This window comes from Manihot esculenta, chromosome 2 (genome assembly GCF_001659605.2).
Source record: "Manihot esculenta cultivar AM560-2 chromosome 2, M.esculenta_v8, whole genome shotgun sequence".
NCBI classification, from domain to species: Eukaryota; Viridiplantae; Streptophyta; class Magnoliopsida; order Malpighiales; family Euphorbiaceae; genus Manihot; species Manihot esculenta.
Window position 1 is genome coordinate 1,693,151 of NC_035162.2, and position 19,565 is coordinate 1,712,715.

Consider the following 19,565-nt stretch of genomic DNA (forward strand, 5'->3'; position numbering starts at 1 on the left):
CTGGTGATATCCATTATCAAACAACCGGTCACATCATCGTCAGATTTTCAAGAAACACCATATTTATCTTCATTTTCGTACGGTATAAAAAAATGATCACAGAAAAAAATGCTATCTCTAATATTATGCAAACTCTAATTTATCTATTACATTTTCTCTATTTTTTAATATACTCACTTGAGCGTCGAAATAACTGATGTGGTACCATCAGCGCCTTACGTTTATTCTTTTACAGATTCTAACAAATCACAGTACATTTTCATTTCAGCCACATCATCAATCTAATCTCAGTAACATTTATATATCATCCGTCATTTTATCCATTTGCTTTTTTCATCCATATTAAATAAATATTTTTTAATTATATTCATATTAAATATATTAAAATTTATTAAATATTAAAAGATATTTTAAATATTTATTTAAAAAAATAATAATTAATGTGTGGTTATTTTGTGAATAAAATAAAATAAAATAGATTATAATAGTTAATTTATATATTATTATAATTTTAAAAAATAAATAATAATTTTAAAATAATAAATAAAATTATAAAATAAAAGTACTAGAAAAAATAGCACATAAAGATTCTATAAGTTTATATATATATATATATATATTATTTGACAAAAGTTTGATAATTATAATTCAATATTTAATAAGAATAAAATTGAATTAAAATAATAAAATCAGTCAAACTAAGTTTTTTATCCTTTAAATATGAAATTTATCCGGGGTAAAATTATGAGAACCATAAAAGATAACTCCACCATCTAATGAAGAAAAGTAAAAGACAAGTGATATAGTTTTAAGTTTTCCTTTTATGTTTTAACCAATTACCCAATACAGGTTTGGTTAGCCAACCAATTGATGCTCTTTTCCCTATTGGCTACAATTTCCCAAATTACTCCATTAACTCAGATGCCTCCATTTTTATTTCACCCAATGCCCAATTTGAAAAGATTGAAAGTAACAAAAACTAAAATTTTAAAAAACATCTCTCATATATTTATAGTCATTTAGTTTAATTATAAATTTTGTTTTCCTTTTTCTATGTAAAATTAAATTTTATTAATATACATAAAACACGCGCACAAACATATCTCTGTGGCACAGTACTGGGGGAGTCTGGAGGGTGCGGAATCTGGCAGCTATTATTTTTAGCTATCTGCAACTCCTTCCTTCCGACTCCGCATCCCCCACCATCCACAAGTAATTTTCCCTCACTTTCCTTTACTTTTACTCCTCTTCTCTTTACGTGTTTTCGCATTCTAATTTATCCATGCCCCATTTGCTATTGCTAGCTCCCAAATCCGGTAATATCCATCTAGTTTAATCCTACGTCCTTTGACACACATTTTTGTAGCGATTGCTATAAGGAGCCAAATTGGGGAAATAAGAAGCGACTAGTTGAATTAGAGAATCATGAAACTAACCATCCAGAAAGACTCGGACAAGATAATTTGGGATCATATGAGAAGCCCATCTGGGAACTCCATTTCCGGACCTGGTTCGCAGAATCGATCCCTGCCTAAGCTCTTGGTATGGCTGATCCTATTCGTTTCCCTCACCTATGTTGTTTACACTCTCAAGCTGGTTGCAACTTCACGAGCCTGCAATCACGAGCCTTTCTCTACCCATTATCATCTCTCTTTAATCTCTAATCATTCTCAGCCCTTGATTCACAACCACACGTCCTCAGACATTCACCGGAGAGGCAACCAAGAAACCCATCAACCGACGGAGATTCAACACATAGTTTTTGGCATCGGTGCCTCGGCTAAGCTATGGGAACAGAGGAAGAATTATATAAGGATTTGGTTTAAACCTCAGGAAATGCGAGGCATTGTGTGGTTAGATGATGCCGTCAAGACCCGTGGAAGGGACGGGTTACCTCCGGTTAAAATCTCCGGCGATACTTCCCGTTTCGCTTACAAGAATCGCCAGGGCCATCGGTCGGCGATACGGATCTCGAGGATTGTGTCCGAAACTCTGCGTCTGGGTCTCGAAAATGTGCGGTGGTTCGTGATGGGGGACGATGACACTGTTTTTATCACGGAGAATCTGGTTAGAGTGTTGAGGAAGTATGATCATAACCAGTTTTATTATATCGGAAGTTTATCGGAGTCCCATTTGCAAAACATATATTTCTCTTACGGGATGGCTTACGGCGGCGGTGGATTTGCCATAAGCTATCCTTTAGCTAAAGCGCTCGATAAAATGCAAGACAGGTGTATACAGAGGTATCCTGGGCTGTACGGATCCGATGATAGAATGCATGCTTGTATGGCTGAACTCGGTGTACCACTCACAAAGGAAACCGGGTTTCACCAGGTTCATTTTCTCTTTCTCCTTTTTTTCTTTTTAATGGGCTATGGTCTCTCATCTGGGATGTTGCTTTGCCATGGTTGCTATCCTAGATTCCTCCTCTTTCCATCTTTCTAGTCCAGTTTTCGATATTTAGGCCGATATCTAGCTTTATTTCTTGTTGCTTTAATTTGCTGGAATTGGGAGTTCCAACGGGTAATTAATGCATTCTGTTGTGCAGTTAATGAACTGGATTAAACTAATTACCTTTTTCAATAATATTTCCCGATATGAAGATTTTGGGCTTTTGGGGAAATTTCAGGCGAGACGTGGATTGGCATTGGTTTAGCCGTTCGAATCGCCGCCCTTTGCTGTAGACGGTAACATTGGACCGTAAACTCATTCTAGGCTTATGGTAACAGCGGGTGATTAGCTCATTGTCGTCAGTATACAACTTTCAATTGTTTGGGCGTCGGGTTGGGACCCACCAGTACCTACGCGTTTGGACCTTGTACCGTCAACACCTTGCCAATGCAAATACCCACAAGCATACTTGATGCGTGTTATCACATATGGCAGTATCCTTTCCTAATCTGATTAGGAAAGAAAAAGACTGGTGATGAATCCTTTTTGGGGGAAATTATTCAATGTAACCAGTTTATGGAGGATGGTTACATATTATTCATTGATCATGTCCTACCATATGATCAAATGGCTAAACTAAAATCATTACGTGTACAACAATTGTATTGAATGATTTTTCCCTTTTTGGCAGTCCAGTCTATTAGCTGAATTGAATCCATCTGGATTGGATTTCACATTCTTGTGATATGCAGAAGGGTCTAAACTTCTGCCTGACAATCTTATCTCCTCTGTGTTGGCTAGGATATGAGAAATTCTTGAACATGCTTAGTTTGCCAGGAAACATTTTTAACATTTTAGTCGTGTACAAGCAATTGGTTACTTCATAATCATGCATTCCAAGTTATTTATTTCATCGCAGTAAACTGATGAAGCCCAAATTTTCTACAGCCAATCTTGATGAGGTTCCTAATTTTTCTAGTTTTACATATGACTGGAGATAGTTATTGACTCTAACTTCTCTCTCGCCCTTTTTCTTTTCTAATCAGTATGATGTGTATGGGAACCTGTTTGGATTACTTGCTGCGCACCCTGTTACACCCTTGGTCTCATTGCATCACCTTGATGTGGTTGAGCCCATTTTCCCTAATGTCACTCGAGTTCAAGCACTTCAGCGGCTAACGGCGCCTATGAAGCTGGACTCAGCAGGACTAATGCAACAATCCATCTGCTATGATAAATCTAAGAGCTGGACCATTTCTGTTTCATGGGGCTTTGCAGTTCAAGTTTTTCGCGGAGTCTTTTCACCTCGAGAAATGGAAATGCCATCAAGAACATTTTTGAATTGGTATAAAAGAGCAGATTACAAAGCGTATGCATTTAACACTCGACCAGTTAGCCGAAACCCTTGCCAAAAACCCTTTGTGTTTTACATGTCAAAGGCAAGATTTGATCCTTCACTGAATTTAACAGTGAGTGAGTATGCCCGGCATCGTGTCCCTCACCCTGCGTGCAAGTGGAAGATGGCTGATCCCACTAATCTTGATGTGATTGTGGTTCATAAGAAGCCTGACCCTCATCTGTGGGAGAGAGTAAGTGCCTCATGAACTACTCATTCTTTCATTTGTCACAACTTGGTTAATTTCCTGGTGTTGTTTGGTAGCTTTGAACTTCATAACAAGTAATGTGGGCTTGTTTTGCTTTGTTTATGTATGGAAATTGGCAGTCTCCAAGAAGAAATTGTTGCAGAGTGATGAACTCAAAGAAGAAAGGAAGCATTACGATTGATGTTGGTGTGTGTAGGGAAGGTGAGGTCAGCGAAATACGCTGATAATTGGAACAGTTTTAGGACGGTAGCTTCTGCTTCTTCTTCTTTACTCTCTTATAATCTTAGTTCTTTAATTTATTTATCTTATTGCCAATTTTGCAAGTGTATTCCACAGTGGAGACTGACTAAAAAATTATTAGGAAGTAAATATATTAATGTATAAAAGCCTTAGTTGCAGTTCTGCATTAGCTTATAGTTAATCCTTGTTTGATCTTTAATAGGATCTATAGAGTGAATCCATGTGTTGGACAAAGAGGCCACGTGCATATGCTAAGCCTTAATTCTCTCAATTCTGATATGGAAGGAGAACTTGCTTAGATTTACTGTATCATTATCACTGAACTTTCACTATAAATAAGGGAAAAACTTGTCTGGACAGGTCTATATGGATAAAAAACACAAAATCGCAGTGATATAAAAATCATCTAACTCCATGGAATCAGGTCCTGATTGTTTCTTGTTCTGTTCATGGTGGTGGCCAATATTAGTACAGCAAAGCATCATGGCCCCAACTGCTACTCTACTAAAGTCTAAAAGGTGTCTCACAAAGTTCAGTCCCATAGCATGAATCTCTTTTAACTGACATGATCACTCCTAAATCCCAACTCCAATTTTAATCTCAACGAGAAAAAAAGGTTAAAAAGTTGGGCATACAAACGGAAAACACCAGTGGATGTGGTGGGTCTGAGCTCTGATAAAAGCCCATTAATTGGCTTGGAGTAGAATGGAATGCTGGCTGCTGGATTTAGACAGTTTCTGAACTTTGTACGAGTTCATGTCTCTCTGAAATTATTGGGTCTAACTAATTCTTCTTAGCTTGTTTTGAGATAATGTTTTACATATAAAATATGAGTGGTTGAATGGGGAAATTAAAATAAAGGTGAGGTGTCCCAATCAAAATGAGAATCCAGAGAGACTAGTCAATCCTGTTATAGTTGTTTAGTGTTGGATGCTGCTTCCAAAGGGAGCCTTTTCAAAAGGCATTGCCTTTTAGAATTGTTCTTTTATAGGGAATGAATAAATTAATAGTGTTGGATTGTGTTTGAAATTGTTTAATGGCTTAAAGTACTAACCCCTTGTCTTGTGGAATTTATTTTCTGAAATAGAAGAAAACTCTGCATTTTGTTCAAGGCATGTCAACAAGTTGCAGTAACAGGATAACATTGTGTCGGTGGCCCAAATTACATTCAAATTAAAATTGAACGAAATTAGAGGGAGTTTGTGATGGAGGATGGGCAAAGTAGTTATGTAGGTTAATTGATTTTGATTGAATTTAATGCTATTTTATTAACCTCAATTTTAATTAAAGCATCAAATAAAATAAAATAAAATTATTGGGGGGGTGGGTGGGTCCGGTGCCTTAATATTCATTGGCCCATATTCCCTCACACCAATCAGCTCTCTACCCTTCTAGTATATTAAAATTTTCAAAACATTGTCAGTTATTTTACTGTCTTCAGCTTAATGTAATTTTCTTTTAAAAACCTTGTAAATTTAATATTTTAAAATTTTAAAAAAGTGATGAGTGAAGTATACTGATTTTATTTTTCTTACAGAAAAATAAAAATCATATTCCATATTGACTCTTCTTTCTATCATATGGTAATAGTAAAAAAATACGAACGGTGTCGGTGTTGTGTGGTGAAGGAATATCTAAAGATGTGTCGTTTTCTGTTTATACCAATGAGCGTTAGGTAATTGAAAAAGACCCCTTTTTTGTTGTTACTTTCTGTCCTTTTTTTAAATTATTTTTTCTAATTATATTCATTTTAAAAATACTAAAAAATATTTTAAAAATAAAATTATAATAATTAATTTGTATATTATTATTATATAAAAAAATAAATAATAATTTTAAAATAATAAAAAAATAAAAATTATAGAACAAATAGAATAATAAATATTTACTGCCAAATTTTAATTAATGTACATCAATTATTAAATCGCAAGCATTATATATATATTATTGGAAAAAAAAATTATGGAGCTGATTTGTTGACTTCCTAATTTAAAAGATAAAAATCGAACCGAATTTATCAGGTTTAGTTTTGAGCGTTTACCATTTTTCAGACATACATGCACTGGGCCGAAGTTTACACTGCAATAAGGCCCAATGTCTTTTGAGATGGACAGAGAAACCTAGAAAATCAAAGTACTAAAGGGAACGTTGTGGGCCAAGCCCATATTAAACTTGGCAGACGCCTTCCCACAATCGTAGTATTTAGGGCTCCTTCTCAACGGTTATGTGGGTTTCTCTTACGTGATCATCATGGCTTCCATTAACGGCCTAAATAAATTTAGATTCGTTTCTTTCTACTGACAGTTATAATTTCAGTTTCTGAAATATCCTCTTTTTAATTACTTGCGTATTTTTTTTAGTTTGAAATTAAACTTAATTACAACAGGGTTAGTCAAGACAAGATCATGATCATCAGTCTTTGCTGCTTGAAAGCTTTCATATTCCACAGCATGGGCTACTGTGGTTATAAATGGAGAAGCAAGCATAACCAGATGCTATATATATTCAGAACATATATTCTGTTGTTTACTTGATTAAAGAAAATGCCTTTCTTTATGCTCTCCCTCTCTCTCTCTCTATATATATACATCACATTTTTTTCTAAAAAAAACTTGTAGGAAATTGAAAAGAAAAGAAATTTGGTATATTATGCTGCTTCAATATTAATTTTGAGACTGTTAATCAATTCCAAACTTTATTGCTAGGTTGTCTCCTAGATTCCTCTTTTTGTTTGTGTAAAAAGCATATGCTTTGTTGCAAATTATGAAGCTGCTGTAAACTTTGATGCCCAATATTAACATATTTTCCAATCATTTCTAATTCTAGCACATTCTTATTGTGGTCTCAAGTTCATCCACTAGTGATCAAGAAAGCTACTTGTGCTAAATATACACCGCTAAGTGCACATCCAACCATGGGAGACTTGAAGAAAAAAAGAGGAAAGCTGGATGCAACTTTAACTTTGAAGTGTTTAGATCTTATTTATTATAGAGAAAAATTAATGCTACCACACCCTGCATCAAAAAAAGGCAGTTATTAAAGTGACCTTTCCATCAGCAAAAGCAGTAGCATAAACCAAGCCAAAGTTGACAAATGGACATCATGAAATGATAAAATCAACCTCAAGAAGGTGGATTAGGGACCACAACTCTCAAGATGAATATGATATTTTGTTATTTCTATTTAGGAATTGTCTTAATCTCCAAAACCAAATTGTGTTGCCAACTTATAATTTGTCTTTATAAACAAAAATAAATAAATAAATAAATAAAAATATCACGTCTCCTTTGAGATATAAGAGAGCATCAATTTAAACAATAGCCACAAACAGTTCAATCACTCATCTTAGGCAATCACAAAGAGAAGATGAGAGACATACCTAACTGCTAATAACTAATAAAACTGGATAATTTCTTGCCAAACAGATTCTACCTTCTGGTGGAAAGAAAATATCTGTGTAATCTTGCATCAATCACTGCCCAATTCCAAAATAGCCTAAATAAAGATTGATTTTTTTTTTCCCAATGAAAAATTGAGAGACGCAAAACTATTCTAGCTATGGAACTAATGTCCATAGTATCTCTAACCAACTGTAGCTTTATGTTTACATAAATATATATATATGTATGGAGTATTTATCTATGCCTAAACTACTTATCAAACATCACCATCTTTCGGCAAGAACTCCGGTGAAACCCACCTACCTTCCGGTGGTCCAACAAGCATCTTCCTTTCATCCAGCCAAGTCATGCAGCAATTGAGCACCCATCAAATTCCGGTAGGGCAAATTCTGTGCTTCACCATCTAAAAGTGAGTATTGAACTGGTGGGCAATCATCAATGTGGTCTCTAGGGTAAAATAGAGAGCTTTGAGAGGCAGGAGAGAATGCTAAGCTTACACCACCCCCTCCGTGTTGTTGCAACCCTAATGTCAATGAAACTCCACCACCATTGAAGTTCTGATTAGCACCGTGATCGTTATTAGCAAATGAAACCCCACTAGCGGTGTGATGATTATAAGATGAAAAGTCCAATTCCACAGCACCAAAGGCTCCAAAATTCTGCTGTTGGAGATGCAAATGCTGGTTTTGGAAAGTCTTGGTGCCTTTTGAAGTGTCATTATTTTTATCTGGGTTAGAGATAATGGAGGAGAGGCATTCGGAATCAATTCGAATGAGTTGGTCTAGTGAGGGTTTTTGATCTGTTGAGGAAGGATTTGTATGAGGCCGGTCATTATTATCTTCAAGATCAGCAACCCCATCAGAGGAGGCCATGACGTTGTTGTCTTGCTCTTTTGTTTCTTCTAAGTACATTTCTTCCACCATGGGTTTCCATAGCCTAACTCGTGCATTGATGAACCAATTGGATACCTGTTGAATCACATGTAAAAACAAAAAGTACCATGAATATTTAATTAATATGGTACGATTATTATTTAATTATAGAAATAAACTTATATTAAACTTATGGATCCTAAGAAGATATGCCACATTGATAACATAAATAAATTCATGTAGGATTAGAATATGCTATGGGCTGATTTGGACGTACCTGGCTTCTTGAGAGGCCAGTTTGGCGAGCTAAGATATGTTTATCAACATCACTTGGGTACCTGCAAAAAGGCTTCCATGAGAAACACTGAGCTAGTAGTAGAGAAGTACCCGCAGAGAGAGGGTGGAGAGGTGGGCCCTGTGCAATGGAATCAAATCCACAAGAAAAGGATATAGAAAGAAAGACGAGTTTGCATGCATATGGAAAGGTAAGTAAATAATTGGAAAAATGATATGAAAAACAAGAAATATGGAATCTGAATGGAGGTGGGTAGAAACTAACAAGACAAATTGCATTTGTTTTTGCGAGCAGAACTGATTGAGACTAAGCAATACGTGTGTGTGAAGTTACAGTTCAAGAACACAACAGCTAGCAAGATATTTGCATTGTTTACTCTTTTGTTTAATTTGGAGAGAACATTGATTTTCTCTCTCAGTCTACTTCGTAGCACAGTTATATGTAGAATTTTGATAGAGAGGTGAGAGATTTACGGGTGGAGAAAATGCTCAAATAACCAAGCTCGAAGAACAGACACAGATCTTTCCGGTAGGCCTCTTTGGGGCCTCCATGGGTGGCTTTCCATCATGGTCATTTGCTGAATAGCCCTTTGCTGCCTTAGAGCTTGATCAAGAACCCTTAGCCTTGGAGTTTCTCCTCTTGTCGTTCCTGGTGCAGCCGGATCTTTTTCTCCCATAGCTTTCTTGGTGGCATGAATTTGAGCCACAATCCCATCTCTCAAACACCTGAAGTGCCTTGACATGGCCTTCGATGCTAAAGCTGAATAGACCGTAGCTGCCCCAGCACCAGCTACAGCTTCAAAGGATGAGACCACATTCTTCATTTGATCGCAATAGTACCTGTATCTTCTCTCTACCTGAAAAACACAGAAAAAAAAGAAGAAGATTATAGAGGTATGAGTGAAGAGAGAGTTGAAGTTTCTCACCCACTGCGCTTAGGTTGGGGGTCTCTTGCTGTAAGTTTTTCCTGGATAATAATGGTAAATTCTCTTTATCAAAACAAAATGGTTTCTTAGCCGCTGAAAAATGAGAATTACAGCAAGGTATAGATAGAGTATTGTAAGATGAAAACGAAGATGTTACGAAAAATAACAAATGAATAGAGGTTTCTCAAAGTAAACGAAAAGCCGGAATTGTCACGATGTGGGCATTAATGGAGGAGAGGCCCCAAGTCGCTAAATTAGCTCAAGAACTAAGTTTGGACTTCGGAGAACTCTACAAATCAACTACCAAGTAAAAGCTTTATCTTTCTTTTCACTAATTAAGATCAAGAGATATGCTGTCGTCCGGCTCCCTTTTTCTGTGTTGAAAAGAAGGGGAAAAAAAGGAAGGACCTTTATGGAATAAAACAAGAAAAAAAAAGGGAAATTGATGAAACATATATACCTCTTCCAGCATTGAAAGTAGCTTTGTTTTCCTCTTCTGCAATTCCATGAATTCAAGGGAGCATAGAGATTGCTTTCTTGAAGAACTACCACTAGTACTTCCATTTTCATCGTCCCACTGTTTAGGCTTACTGGTTTTTGGCCTTAGTTGATCAGTTTGCTTTGTCCCAAGGCAGCAGAACTCATTCAAAAGCTCCTGTGCAGGACCCAGGAACCTTGAGTTCCTAAGCTGGAACTGTCCTTGATGATGCAAAGTTGCAGCTTTTGTCAAGAACCCTTCTTGCATCATCTGCTGTTGTTGGATATTAGCGGCAGATTTTCCAAAGAAGCCATCTCTGGAACTTGAATTCATAAACCTCATTTCTTCTTGTGGATTATCATGATTTTGATGACTACTTGCGTGCCTGAGTTCAAAAGACTGTAACCCAATACTAGAAGGATTGGTTGAAGAAAGAGAGAGCGAAAGACCTTGACTTGGCCTCTCATTTCCTTCACAAGGGAACACACACCTTAGAGAAGAGTCATCAACAAGTAACCTATGTTCCTGCCATGGAGCTGATGAGTCAGGCCCAACTATTAGATTCCCATTACTTGTCTCCGAAATCCCAGTTGTGAAGTCCTGCTTGTTGAACTCATGTTGATAAAAATCACTAGTGGATTCAATGATCGTCTTGGAGGAAGAAGGACCACCACCACCACCACCAGTGTTGTTATTTCCTGGCTTGCTCAGGAAACCTTTCCACATAACAGTTGTATTACTGTCACTTTGTTGCTGTTGCAGATTCCTCGAAAACCCTATCATCTCCACGCCTGTGGTCAGGTTGAAGATCTCTGGATTGGATTCAAAGCCTTGGATCTGATTCCCAAGGTGGGTTTGGATTGTTGGGTTACTTGATGAAACATCTGTGTAACAGAAGCCTGCTGATGATGATGATGCCATGTTGCTTGATTTATCTTCACACAGTTTTCGAGCCATGAAACCCCAAAATAGATATTATTGTTTCTTTGAGGTCTATATTGGCCTCTCTTGACTGCCTAGCTTTTGTTAAAGGTGATGTTGATTCTGCAACTACAAAACTCATTAGCATCCATTCAATCCACAAAACCACACCATTACAGCATAGTTAATTATCATAAAGAAAGATGGATCAAGAAAACTAATTTGTACAGCTTATGAATGACCCTTCTGAAGAAATAAACCAAAAAAGAATAAGGAGAATAAGTAGAAGAGAAACCACAAATTCGGTTGGTAAATTACGAGGGATACCACATAAGATGAAGGATTAGAGGCTTTACCAATTGCAGAAGGATAGAGTGGAACTTGTGCCAAAGATTCAACAGAAGTGGAGGGTTTTTGTGCTCAGTGGTGATAGTCGTGGTGGAGAGAATTGGTGAAGAAGATGAAGTGGAGAAGCCAAAGTGATGCAGGCCTCTTAGGCTTCTTTTTGTAAGGCAACATAGCATCCCATGGAATGAAAACTAACCCAGAAAGAAAAGATCAGATATATCTTCTCAGAAATAGAAGATCAGACAGAGATGATAATGATTGATGACCATATAGCCATGATCATCATTTGATATTTGCCTCTCTTATTCTCTTTCCTTTTCTTTCCTTCTCTAACTCTCTCTCTCTCTCTCTCTTTCTCTCTTGTTATCTCTCTAGCCCAAGTGGGTCAATGCAGCAAGTTATATATACATCCAAATAGACTTACTAGTCAGAAAACCATATAAACCCCTCAATCATTTCACACCTACCAATTAAAAATGACCATAATCAATAAAAAAAATCAAATTATTTAAAAGTGAATAAAATAATTAAATAATTTCCATTTGTTTTTTATTAAAAGAAATAAGAAAAGCATAACTCATCTGCTTCACAAAGAAGACGACACAGAACGAACAGAAAGTAATGATCGTCCTTTGCCTGCTACACAAACTACAAGCCGCCACAAGGCCTGTTCTATGCTATTCTAACCTTCTTAGTCTATACCTTTATTAATAAATAAGCTCATCATCATCATCACCTCTGCACAAAAACCTCCCCAACAGAAGTTCACCACCACACTCCATAGCCTGCCTAGCTCGCAATCAAAATCCTACAACAGTAGATATAAGCATTAAAAAAAAAAGAAAAAGAAAATGGGATTATTTTATATTTGACAGGAATCCCAAGAAATCATTCCTAAGTAGGAGTTATGTTGAGGCTTTTTCAGAGGGGAGTGGTCTTTTGTGGTGGGCCTACACCAAAATTTTTGTAGCAGCAGAAGTAGGAGTAGGCACATTAGTACTACCGGGTGTTAGATAAAAAAAAAAAGTGTCGAAAAGAAAAGCATAGATGTCATTGGTGGTTTAAGAAATGGGGTTACTAAAACAAGGGACTCTGAGATGAAGTGGTCCTGTGTGCTTTTCCCATCTAATTCTATTTCTTATTAATTGCTCTATTAAAGCCTACTCCACCTTCTCTCTATTTCTATTTCTATTTCTATTTCATGGGCATAGGATTGAGGGGAGGGACCATCTTCTTTTCTTTTCCTTTTTTTTTTTGTAAAAAAAAATTTTTACTTTTCCATTTTACGCTCACTGTAACATGATGAGCACATACTAAAAAATAAAATAATTAAATAAAATGATAGTTATTAATAAAAAATAATAAGTGTTTTTAATCTTATTTGATTTTTCTTTATTCCTTTAGTTTTAATTTAAAGGATAATAGCTATGAAAATATTATTCAATTAAAAATGTTTTAAAAAAAATTGTAGAAAAGCACGCGCCAAAGACGAGAGTGGAGAGAAAAATGTTGAAATAGCTTTAAATGTTGTCCGTTAAAAGCAGGTGGTCCTATAAGGAAAACTGTATCCGCCGCTTGCCAAAATTTCACTTGCCTTTCTTCCCTTCTAGATGAATCAAATATTTTTATCCTGCGCACCCTGCGCATCTTATGCATCCATGGAGTCCTGGTGCCATTAACAAAATAGATGGTTTGGCGAAGCTCGACTTCCGGCTGAGGTTAATGGTGAACACTTGCACTTTATCACACCCATTTCGCTTGAAAGAAGAAATAAGAAAGCAGCCACTCCATAACTCGTCGCAACATCAGACCTGTAGGCGTAGCATTTGTTGAACCCTTCTCAATATGGCCAGTGCTTCTTCGTCCTTTCTCTCTTTCTTCCCTTCACTTACGTAACTTTCATTAGATTTTATATGTTAATGGACTCTGTTTTTAACTGACTCCAAAAAAGGTTTCCTATATGTTTTCTTGTCTTGAAACAAAAAGAAAAGAAAAGAAAAGAAAAAAAAATTTCTGGAGAAGGAGGTCAATAGCACCCACGAAACTCGGGGGGTTAAAAGAAACTGTGCATTCTGAGTTGTGAGTAGGAGCAGAATACGATTTAGAGAAGGTTTTGAAACTTGTAACTATGAGTTTGAATAGTTAGCTAGAGATAGAGTGGTCCATAACTCGTATATATTGTCAAGGCCAAGAGTAGCATATCATATCTCTATCCAACCTAAAAAGCTACATACTATATAGTGCAGCCTTACTGGATATTGATCAGGTTTTTCTGCTGATTCTTCGAAAAACAAATACCCTGTAAATTATGCATATTCTTAATTAATTATTTGGGTTAGCGTCTATCTAAATGTGCTTGCTCAGTAGCTACAGAAAAGGGTTTTAATGTTTGCACTTCGCAGGTGCAGAGCAGTAAAAAGGATTTTGTCACTTTTAACTCTTAGGTTTTTCAAGGATAAGTTTTGTTGACAACCCAGTAATCTTGAAGAATTTGTGACGGACAAGAAAGAAAGCTCAATCTTTTTGCACTATTTTTGTAATGGTACATGTCCAATCCAATATATAGTTTATATCTTGGTGAAGGTATCAGCATGTCCAAGTGCCTCATACGACAGTAGATTTAATAGAGAGGGACCTGTATGCAAACTTCAAAGTTTTGTATGTTTATTTGCATTTCTTTCATTTTCAAAAAATAAAAAAATGGGCATCTTTTTCTTGACGAATTAATATCTACCACATGCAGAAATATTCTTTCACATTGACAAAAACTAAGTCATATGTATTTGCTGTAGCAGAATATGACTGGTTATTTATCTGGTCCAACATTGGAGCTACTTAGCTAGAATTAGTCCATTATAAATATATTCACTCTATGATTCTACTAGTCAATCTGCAATCCTTGTAGTTTCAATGTCTGTGATGACTACAAAATAATAATAAATTCCCAGCTTGTCAATGGCGGCTATATATTGGATTTTTCACACATAAATTATTAATATAGAAAATAAATTAAAAGAATTACAATCTGGGAAGAAAGGTTACAGTTAATTTACATATAAAAAACGTTTTAAAAAATTATATATTGAAAAATTGGTTTATTAGATTAGATTGACATATGTAATAGAAATAGTGAGAATTGAAGGAGGTTTGAAACTAGGCAGCTTTCATTAGTGACTTTATCTTTATTGGTTTCTTTTTATATATTCCAACTTTTGTGGGATGAGATAATGCAAATTGGCACTACTGTGCCTAATAATACACACCAAAGACGGCCCACATTAGAGAACATTGTTCTTGGTAGGCCACCATATTGCAACTCTCATGTAACTCCAAATAAAGAGTTAAACAAAGGGCAATTTCTTCTTCTTTTTTTTTTTTAAAAAGAGTAGCCATTTTTGCTCTTAAATGGTTTGATATGATGCATTCTCAGAATTAAGTCATCCTTGAAAGGCAGTTAAGAGACAAAAAAGAGTATTATCGTAAGTAGTTTTTTATGACCGTTTATTCTGTTGGGATGCTTGGTTGCTTCTGAATTAGGGTATAATGCCAAAAGTAGTTTTGGATGAGTAAATATTTAATGTTAATAAATGGATAGACGTATATTAAGAGCATGTTGGTCCATCGTCACTTTCTTCTGAAACATGGATGGATGTTTCTTGTTATCTTATTTATGTTTAATGCATCAAGTTATGTTATTTATTGACTCCTAGCTAATGACATCGTTGGCTCATACATATCCTCAAATTATTTAAGACTTCAACTGATTTGTCTCGTGTTGGATGCTACGGTTAATGGGTGGTAATTTTAGGACAGGTTTTTTGATTTAGACAAAAATCAACTTAATCCTTTTAAGTTATTTTGACTTAGATACTTTAAATAACGCGTGCCCAAAAGATTCTTTAAGAAAATTGTGTGGGGAAGATGACATTTTTGGTGATAAACCTAAAATAAGACACAGACCTCTCACCCTTCCATTCCACACTTCACAGGCAATTAAAGAGCCAATGTGGTCCACTCTATCTCAACCTGTTATGAACCACTCACAGTCTCATGTTGTACACAGGATTATTAATTTAGATGATTAAGTTTTCTCTTTGAATAATTTTCAACTCCAATATTTCTAACATTGTCTGCGTGTGGGGACTTGCAAAAGAGGTGTTCTTGATCATGCATGGTTTCCTTCAATGATCAAAGCAAGCAGCAGTGAGCTGGGTCCAATATTACACTCAACTCAATATAAATGCTGATGGACCAGAATCACATTAAGCTCACCACCACAAATAATAATAAGCATTTTTAATTAAAAGGAACAAAAAAAAAAAAGTCTAGACTTGCATTTCATGCTTTTCACTCATTTTCTATTTGTATTTCTCTATCAATTTCTTCTTATTTTCTCTTATATTGTTTAGTGCAAACCCTCACTTGTCGAAATCAAGCCCACATCTATCTACATGGTACAAAAGGATTCTCCTTTTATTTATTTAATTCCTTTTCATTTTTTACATTTTCCCCCCAATTTTTTTACATTTTTTTCATTCTTATCCATAAATACAAACTTATAAGAATTTATCAGTGCTTTGCTGAGTAATTTAAGTTATGAATTGAGACTTAGATGATATCTCATATTTTAATTTTAAATATGAGTGTTGATCGCCTTACCTCGCACGTAAAAGAAGTCACCGACAGAACTAAAGTCAATGCAAATGATAGAAAAAAAAAAAACCCTAAAATAAAAAATAAAGAATTATTTTGGCTTCTTGCATGAAATAGGATCTGTGTGTTGCATGGAAATTTGTTTGGTAATGATGGGTTTCTTTCTTCATTTTTCTCTAATATAGTGTAAACACTCTGGGGGCTGATTTCTTGAAAAATAATAATAAAGTTAATTAATCTTGCACGTATGTGTAATATAATAAACCTTTAATTAATTACTTATGTTTTGTGGGTTTAAATAATAATAATAAGTTTCTTAAGGGTCTTGCCAGCATTTCCATTGGATCATTAAGAAAACCTATTTTCTGTAAGAGACAAAATTATTGAAAGCAACCCTTTTGTGTCTTAAATTTCTACCAAATTGTAAATTGAATGGAAAAGGTAGTGCATATAATTAATTTAAATAATATCCATATGTAAAATCTCTCGATCCAATAAGAAGTATTGAGTTAAATAAATTAAAGTTGATTTCATTATTAATTAATTTAAATAATATCCATGCATGAATAATCTAATTGTGATTTGAACTCAAAATTTTATAACTTTACACATTATTATTATGATATTTCATTTTATAAGAAATCTAATGAGTCATTATTCCAGGGACATAAGCCTTAACTAATTTGTTAACTCCTTAATACATTACATAATCTTGGAAATGGGTATATCATAAGTGAAAAAAACAAGAGCAAGAAGGGTAGGCAAATGGAGTTATTGCCAAAAGTATACAATTTCCTGTGAGTAGGGGTACTTATTTTTGTCAGACAATATCCTAGGCGAGGCCTCTGTTAGTCTCTATTTTAACATTCTTGCATGGATCATTAATGGTATGGTTAAGTGCTCACCACATTTCTTTTCAATTCATTTATTTATATGATTGATGGTATTAATGCAATTTTCATATAAGACTTGAGACTTTCTGCACAACCTTCCTGACAGGTTATTATTCAATTTTTAGTTTCCTTGGTCTAGATAGAAACAATAGTGTTATGTCTATTAATGGGAAATTCTACGAGACTTTGAAAATGTTTTTAACATCAAACGCAAGTTCAAACTTAAATTAATGAAAATGGTCCATTGGCAGGGCAGCCCAGGATTTATTTTCTAAAAGCCCACCACTTACATCAAACATGTTTGATGTATTGCTTTAGGCATCTAAGTAGTGGGCTTAGAATTGGGTCATGAATCTACCACATAACAAAATAAGACCAAGGGTCCACAAATCAATAGCCATCAAATAGAAGTAGAACACTACCACATGTCAATAGCATACTATTGAAAATGATGGGCAAAGCAGAACATTAACAACTCTACCAAGCAAAGGAAGTCCATGGTGATTATGGCCACCAGTTTTTTGGATTAACCCTATCGTTTTAGTTGTCGTTTCTGCAAAATGAATTAAAATGTGCCAAGTTGCCAAAACCCCACATGAGCAACCAAGATTATGCTTCGTACGTTCGCATTCTGTGGTTAGATCAACACTTCAAACATGACTACTCAACTCTATATTTTTTTCCATCTCCTTGTTCTCTTGGTTTTATCCTTACTTCTTCTCAAGCAATGGCCTCACTTTCTCTAACCTGCTCCCCGCAACTGTTTAGTTTCAATTCCATCCAATGCCGTAAGAACCCAGAGGAAACAGCTAAACTTTCTTCAAATGGGCAGCTCCCTTTTCCTGAAAAGAATCCCCTAATATTGCAACCAACTAAAATCCCACCTCCAAGGCCTCGCAGGATAATACTGGTTCGACATGGAGAAAGCGAAGGAAATGTTGATGAGAGTACATACACAAGAATTGCTGATCCAAAGATTCGACTCACAGAGAAAGGCAAGGTACAAGCTCAAGAATGTGGGAAAAGAATTCGACAGATGATTGGGAAAGATGGTGCAACTGATTGGAAGGTCTACTTCTATGTGTCACCATATAGAAGGACCCTCGAAACGTTACAGAATTTAGCTCAATCCTTTGAGCGCACAAGGATTGCTGGCATGAGAGAGGAGCCTCGTCTACGAGAGCAAGATTTTGGTAATCTATCCTTTCCTCTGCAGATCAATAAGTTCTTTCTAAATTGATTTATTGAGGCATTTCTTCTTTCTCCCCTTTGCGAAAAGGGAATTTTCAGGACAGAGAGAAGATGCGAGTTGAGAAAGCTCTTCGAAAGCTCTACGGGCGTTTCTTTTACCGGTTTCCCAACGGAGAGTCTGCAGCTGACGTATATGATAGAATCACAGGTATCTCTCCCATGTAATCATTATAAACAGAAAATTTGTGATTCTTTGATAGTTTTTTTATGCTGTGGAACATTAATGAAACAGGATTCAGAGAAACACTCAAAGCAGACATCGATATCGGACGTTTTCAGCCACCTGGCGAACGAAGCCCAAATATCAACATAGTGATAGTTTCTCATGGCCTCGCATTGCGTGTGTTCCTAATGAGGTGGTACAAATGGACTGTCAAACAATACGAGGCACTCCACAACTTTGAAAATGGAGGAATGATTGTCATGGAAAAAGGTTATGGTGGAAGGTAAGCATTTCGGACTCAAATAATCAGCTACTTAAACAGTCTGTGTGATGTAGTCTCCTTGTTCATGTCAACGGCAATTATCCAGGAAAAAAAATTTAATCCTACGGAATATTCTCCGAGTCTGTTCTATACACCACCTAATATTTCACAGGTACAGCTTATTAATGCATCACACAGAAGAAGAGCTAAGAGGGTTTGGATTGACAGATGATATGTTGAATGATCAAGAATGGTAAAAAGCTAAAATCATCATCTTTACATTTTGGATTTCCAAATAAAATGCAGATACTGAGTTCCTTCACCATTCTTTTACTAACATGGGTGGTGGTTGGGTTTTTTTTATCAAGGCAAAAAATTGCAAGACCAGGTGAACTAAACTATGATTGTCCTACTATGAGTTCTTTCTTCACCCACTTTGATGATGAGGGCTGCAAAACTTGAAGGAAAAGATGGATTACTCATCAATTAACCAAATGCGGACTAGTCTAACTGGCCGAGGAATGCAGTTTGTTGAAAGAAAGCCAATGGTCTGAAGATGTTGTATGCAGTAATCTAAAGGCAAAACCGGCTGGACCACTGGTCGGAATTCAGAAAATGTTCTATAAATATCACCTGCAACACAAAAGGCATAGCAAATTCAGTGTGCCTAGCTTGTTAGTTTCTTACCCCCACCCCCCCACCCCCAAATCAAACATTTGATTTTGTTCTTTGCTGCTCCATTGTATACCGGCACATACCGAACATATCTGTTAAGGGCTTCCACAATTGTAAATAAATAAGGTCATCACTTAATGGACTTTGCTGCATTGTACTGAAGGAATTGCCCCACATAAATAGCATGAAATTC

The 19,565-nt window shown here is 35.8% G+C and overlaps 3 protein-coding genes across 6 annotated transcripts; 2 read left to right on the plus strand and 1 right to left on the minus strand.

Moving 5' to 3' along the window:
- Positions 1–1,094: 1,094 nt before the first annotated feature.
- On the plus strand, positions 1,095–4,416 carry LOC110608653. Of its 2 annotated transcripts, XM_021747928.2 has the most exons (3): positions 1,099–2,334; positions 3,438–3,980; positions 4,115–4,416. In XM_021747928.2, exons 1-3 carry the CDS (start codon positions 1,426–1,428, stop codon positions 4,217–4,219), a joined length of 1,557 nt encoding a protein of 518 aa, XP_021603620.2. In that variant the 5' UTR covers positions 1,099–1,425; the 3' UTR covers positions 4,220–4,416. The 2 variants fall into 2 exon arrangements, with proteins under 2 accessions (XP_043810306.1, XP_021603620.2); XM_043954371.1 differs by lacking the exons at positions 3,438–3,980; positions 4,115–4,416 and adding an exon at positions 2,630–3,081 and having other exon boundaries at positions 1,095–2,334.
- A 3,105-nt stretch (positions 4,417–7,521) lies between these two features.
- Positions 7,522–12,072, minus strand: LOC110609147 (homeobox protein BEL1 homolog). Of its 2 annotated transcripts, none has more exons than XM_021748510.2 (5): positions 11,484–12,072; positions 10,189–11,256; positions 9,277–9,659; positions 8,786–8,846; positions 7,522–8,604 (listed from the first exon to the last, which is right to left on the minus strand). In XM_021748510.2, exons 2-5 carry the CDS (start codon positions 11,161–11,163, stop codon positions 7,969–7,971), a joined length of 2,055 nt encoding a protein of 684 aa, XP_021604202.2. In that variant the 5' UTR covers positions 11,164–11,256; positions 11,484–12,072; the 3' UTR covers positions 7,522–7,968. The 2 variants fall into 2 exon arrangements, with proteins under 2 accessions (XP_021604202.2, XP_021604201.2); XM_021748509.2 differs by having other exon boundaries at positions 10,189–11,250; positions 11,484–12,070.
- Positions 12,073–17,622: 5,550 nt separating this feature from the next.
- LOC110609463 (phosphoglycerate mutase-like protein AT74) lies at positions 17,623–19,534 on the plus strand. 2 transcript variants are annotated; one of them, XM_021749042.2, is made up of 5 exons: positions 17,624–18,214; positions 18,301–18,420; positions 18,505–18,718; positions 18,870–18,950; positions 19,066–19,534. In XM_021749042.2, the coding sequence occupies exons 1-5, from the start codon at positions 17,749–17,751 to the stop codon at positions 19,157–19,159; spliced, it is 975 nt and encodes a 324-aa protein (XP_021604734.2). In that variant the 5' UTR covers positions 17,624–17,748; the 3' UTR covers positions 19,160–19,534. The 2 variants fall into 2 exon arrangements, with proteins under 2 accessions (XP_021604736.2, XP_021604734.2); XM_021749044.2 differs by lacking the exon at positions 19,066–19,534 and having other exon boundaries at positions 17,623–18,214; positions 18,870–18,954.
- Positions 19,535–19,565: the final 31 nt, after the last annotated feature.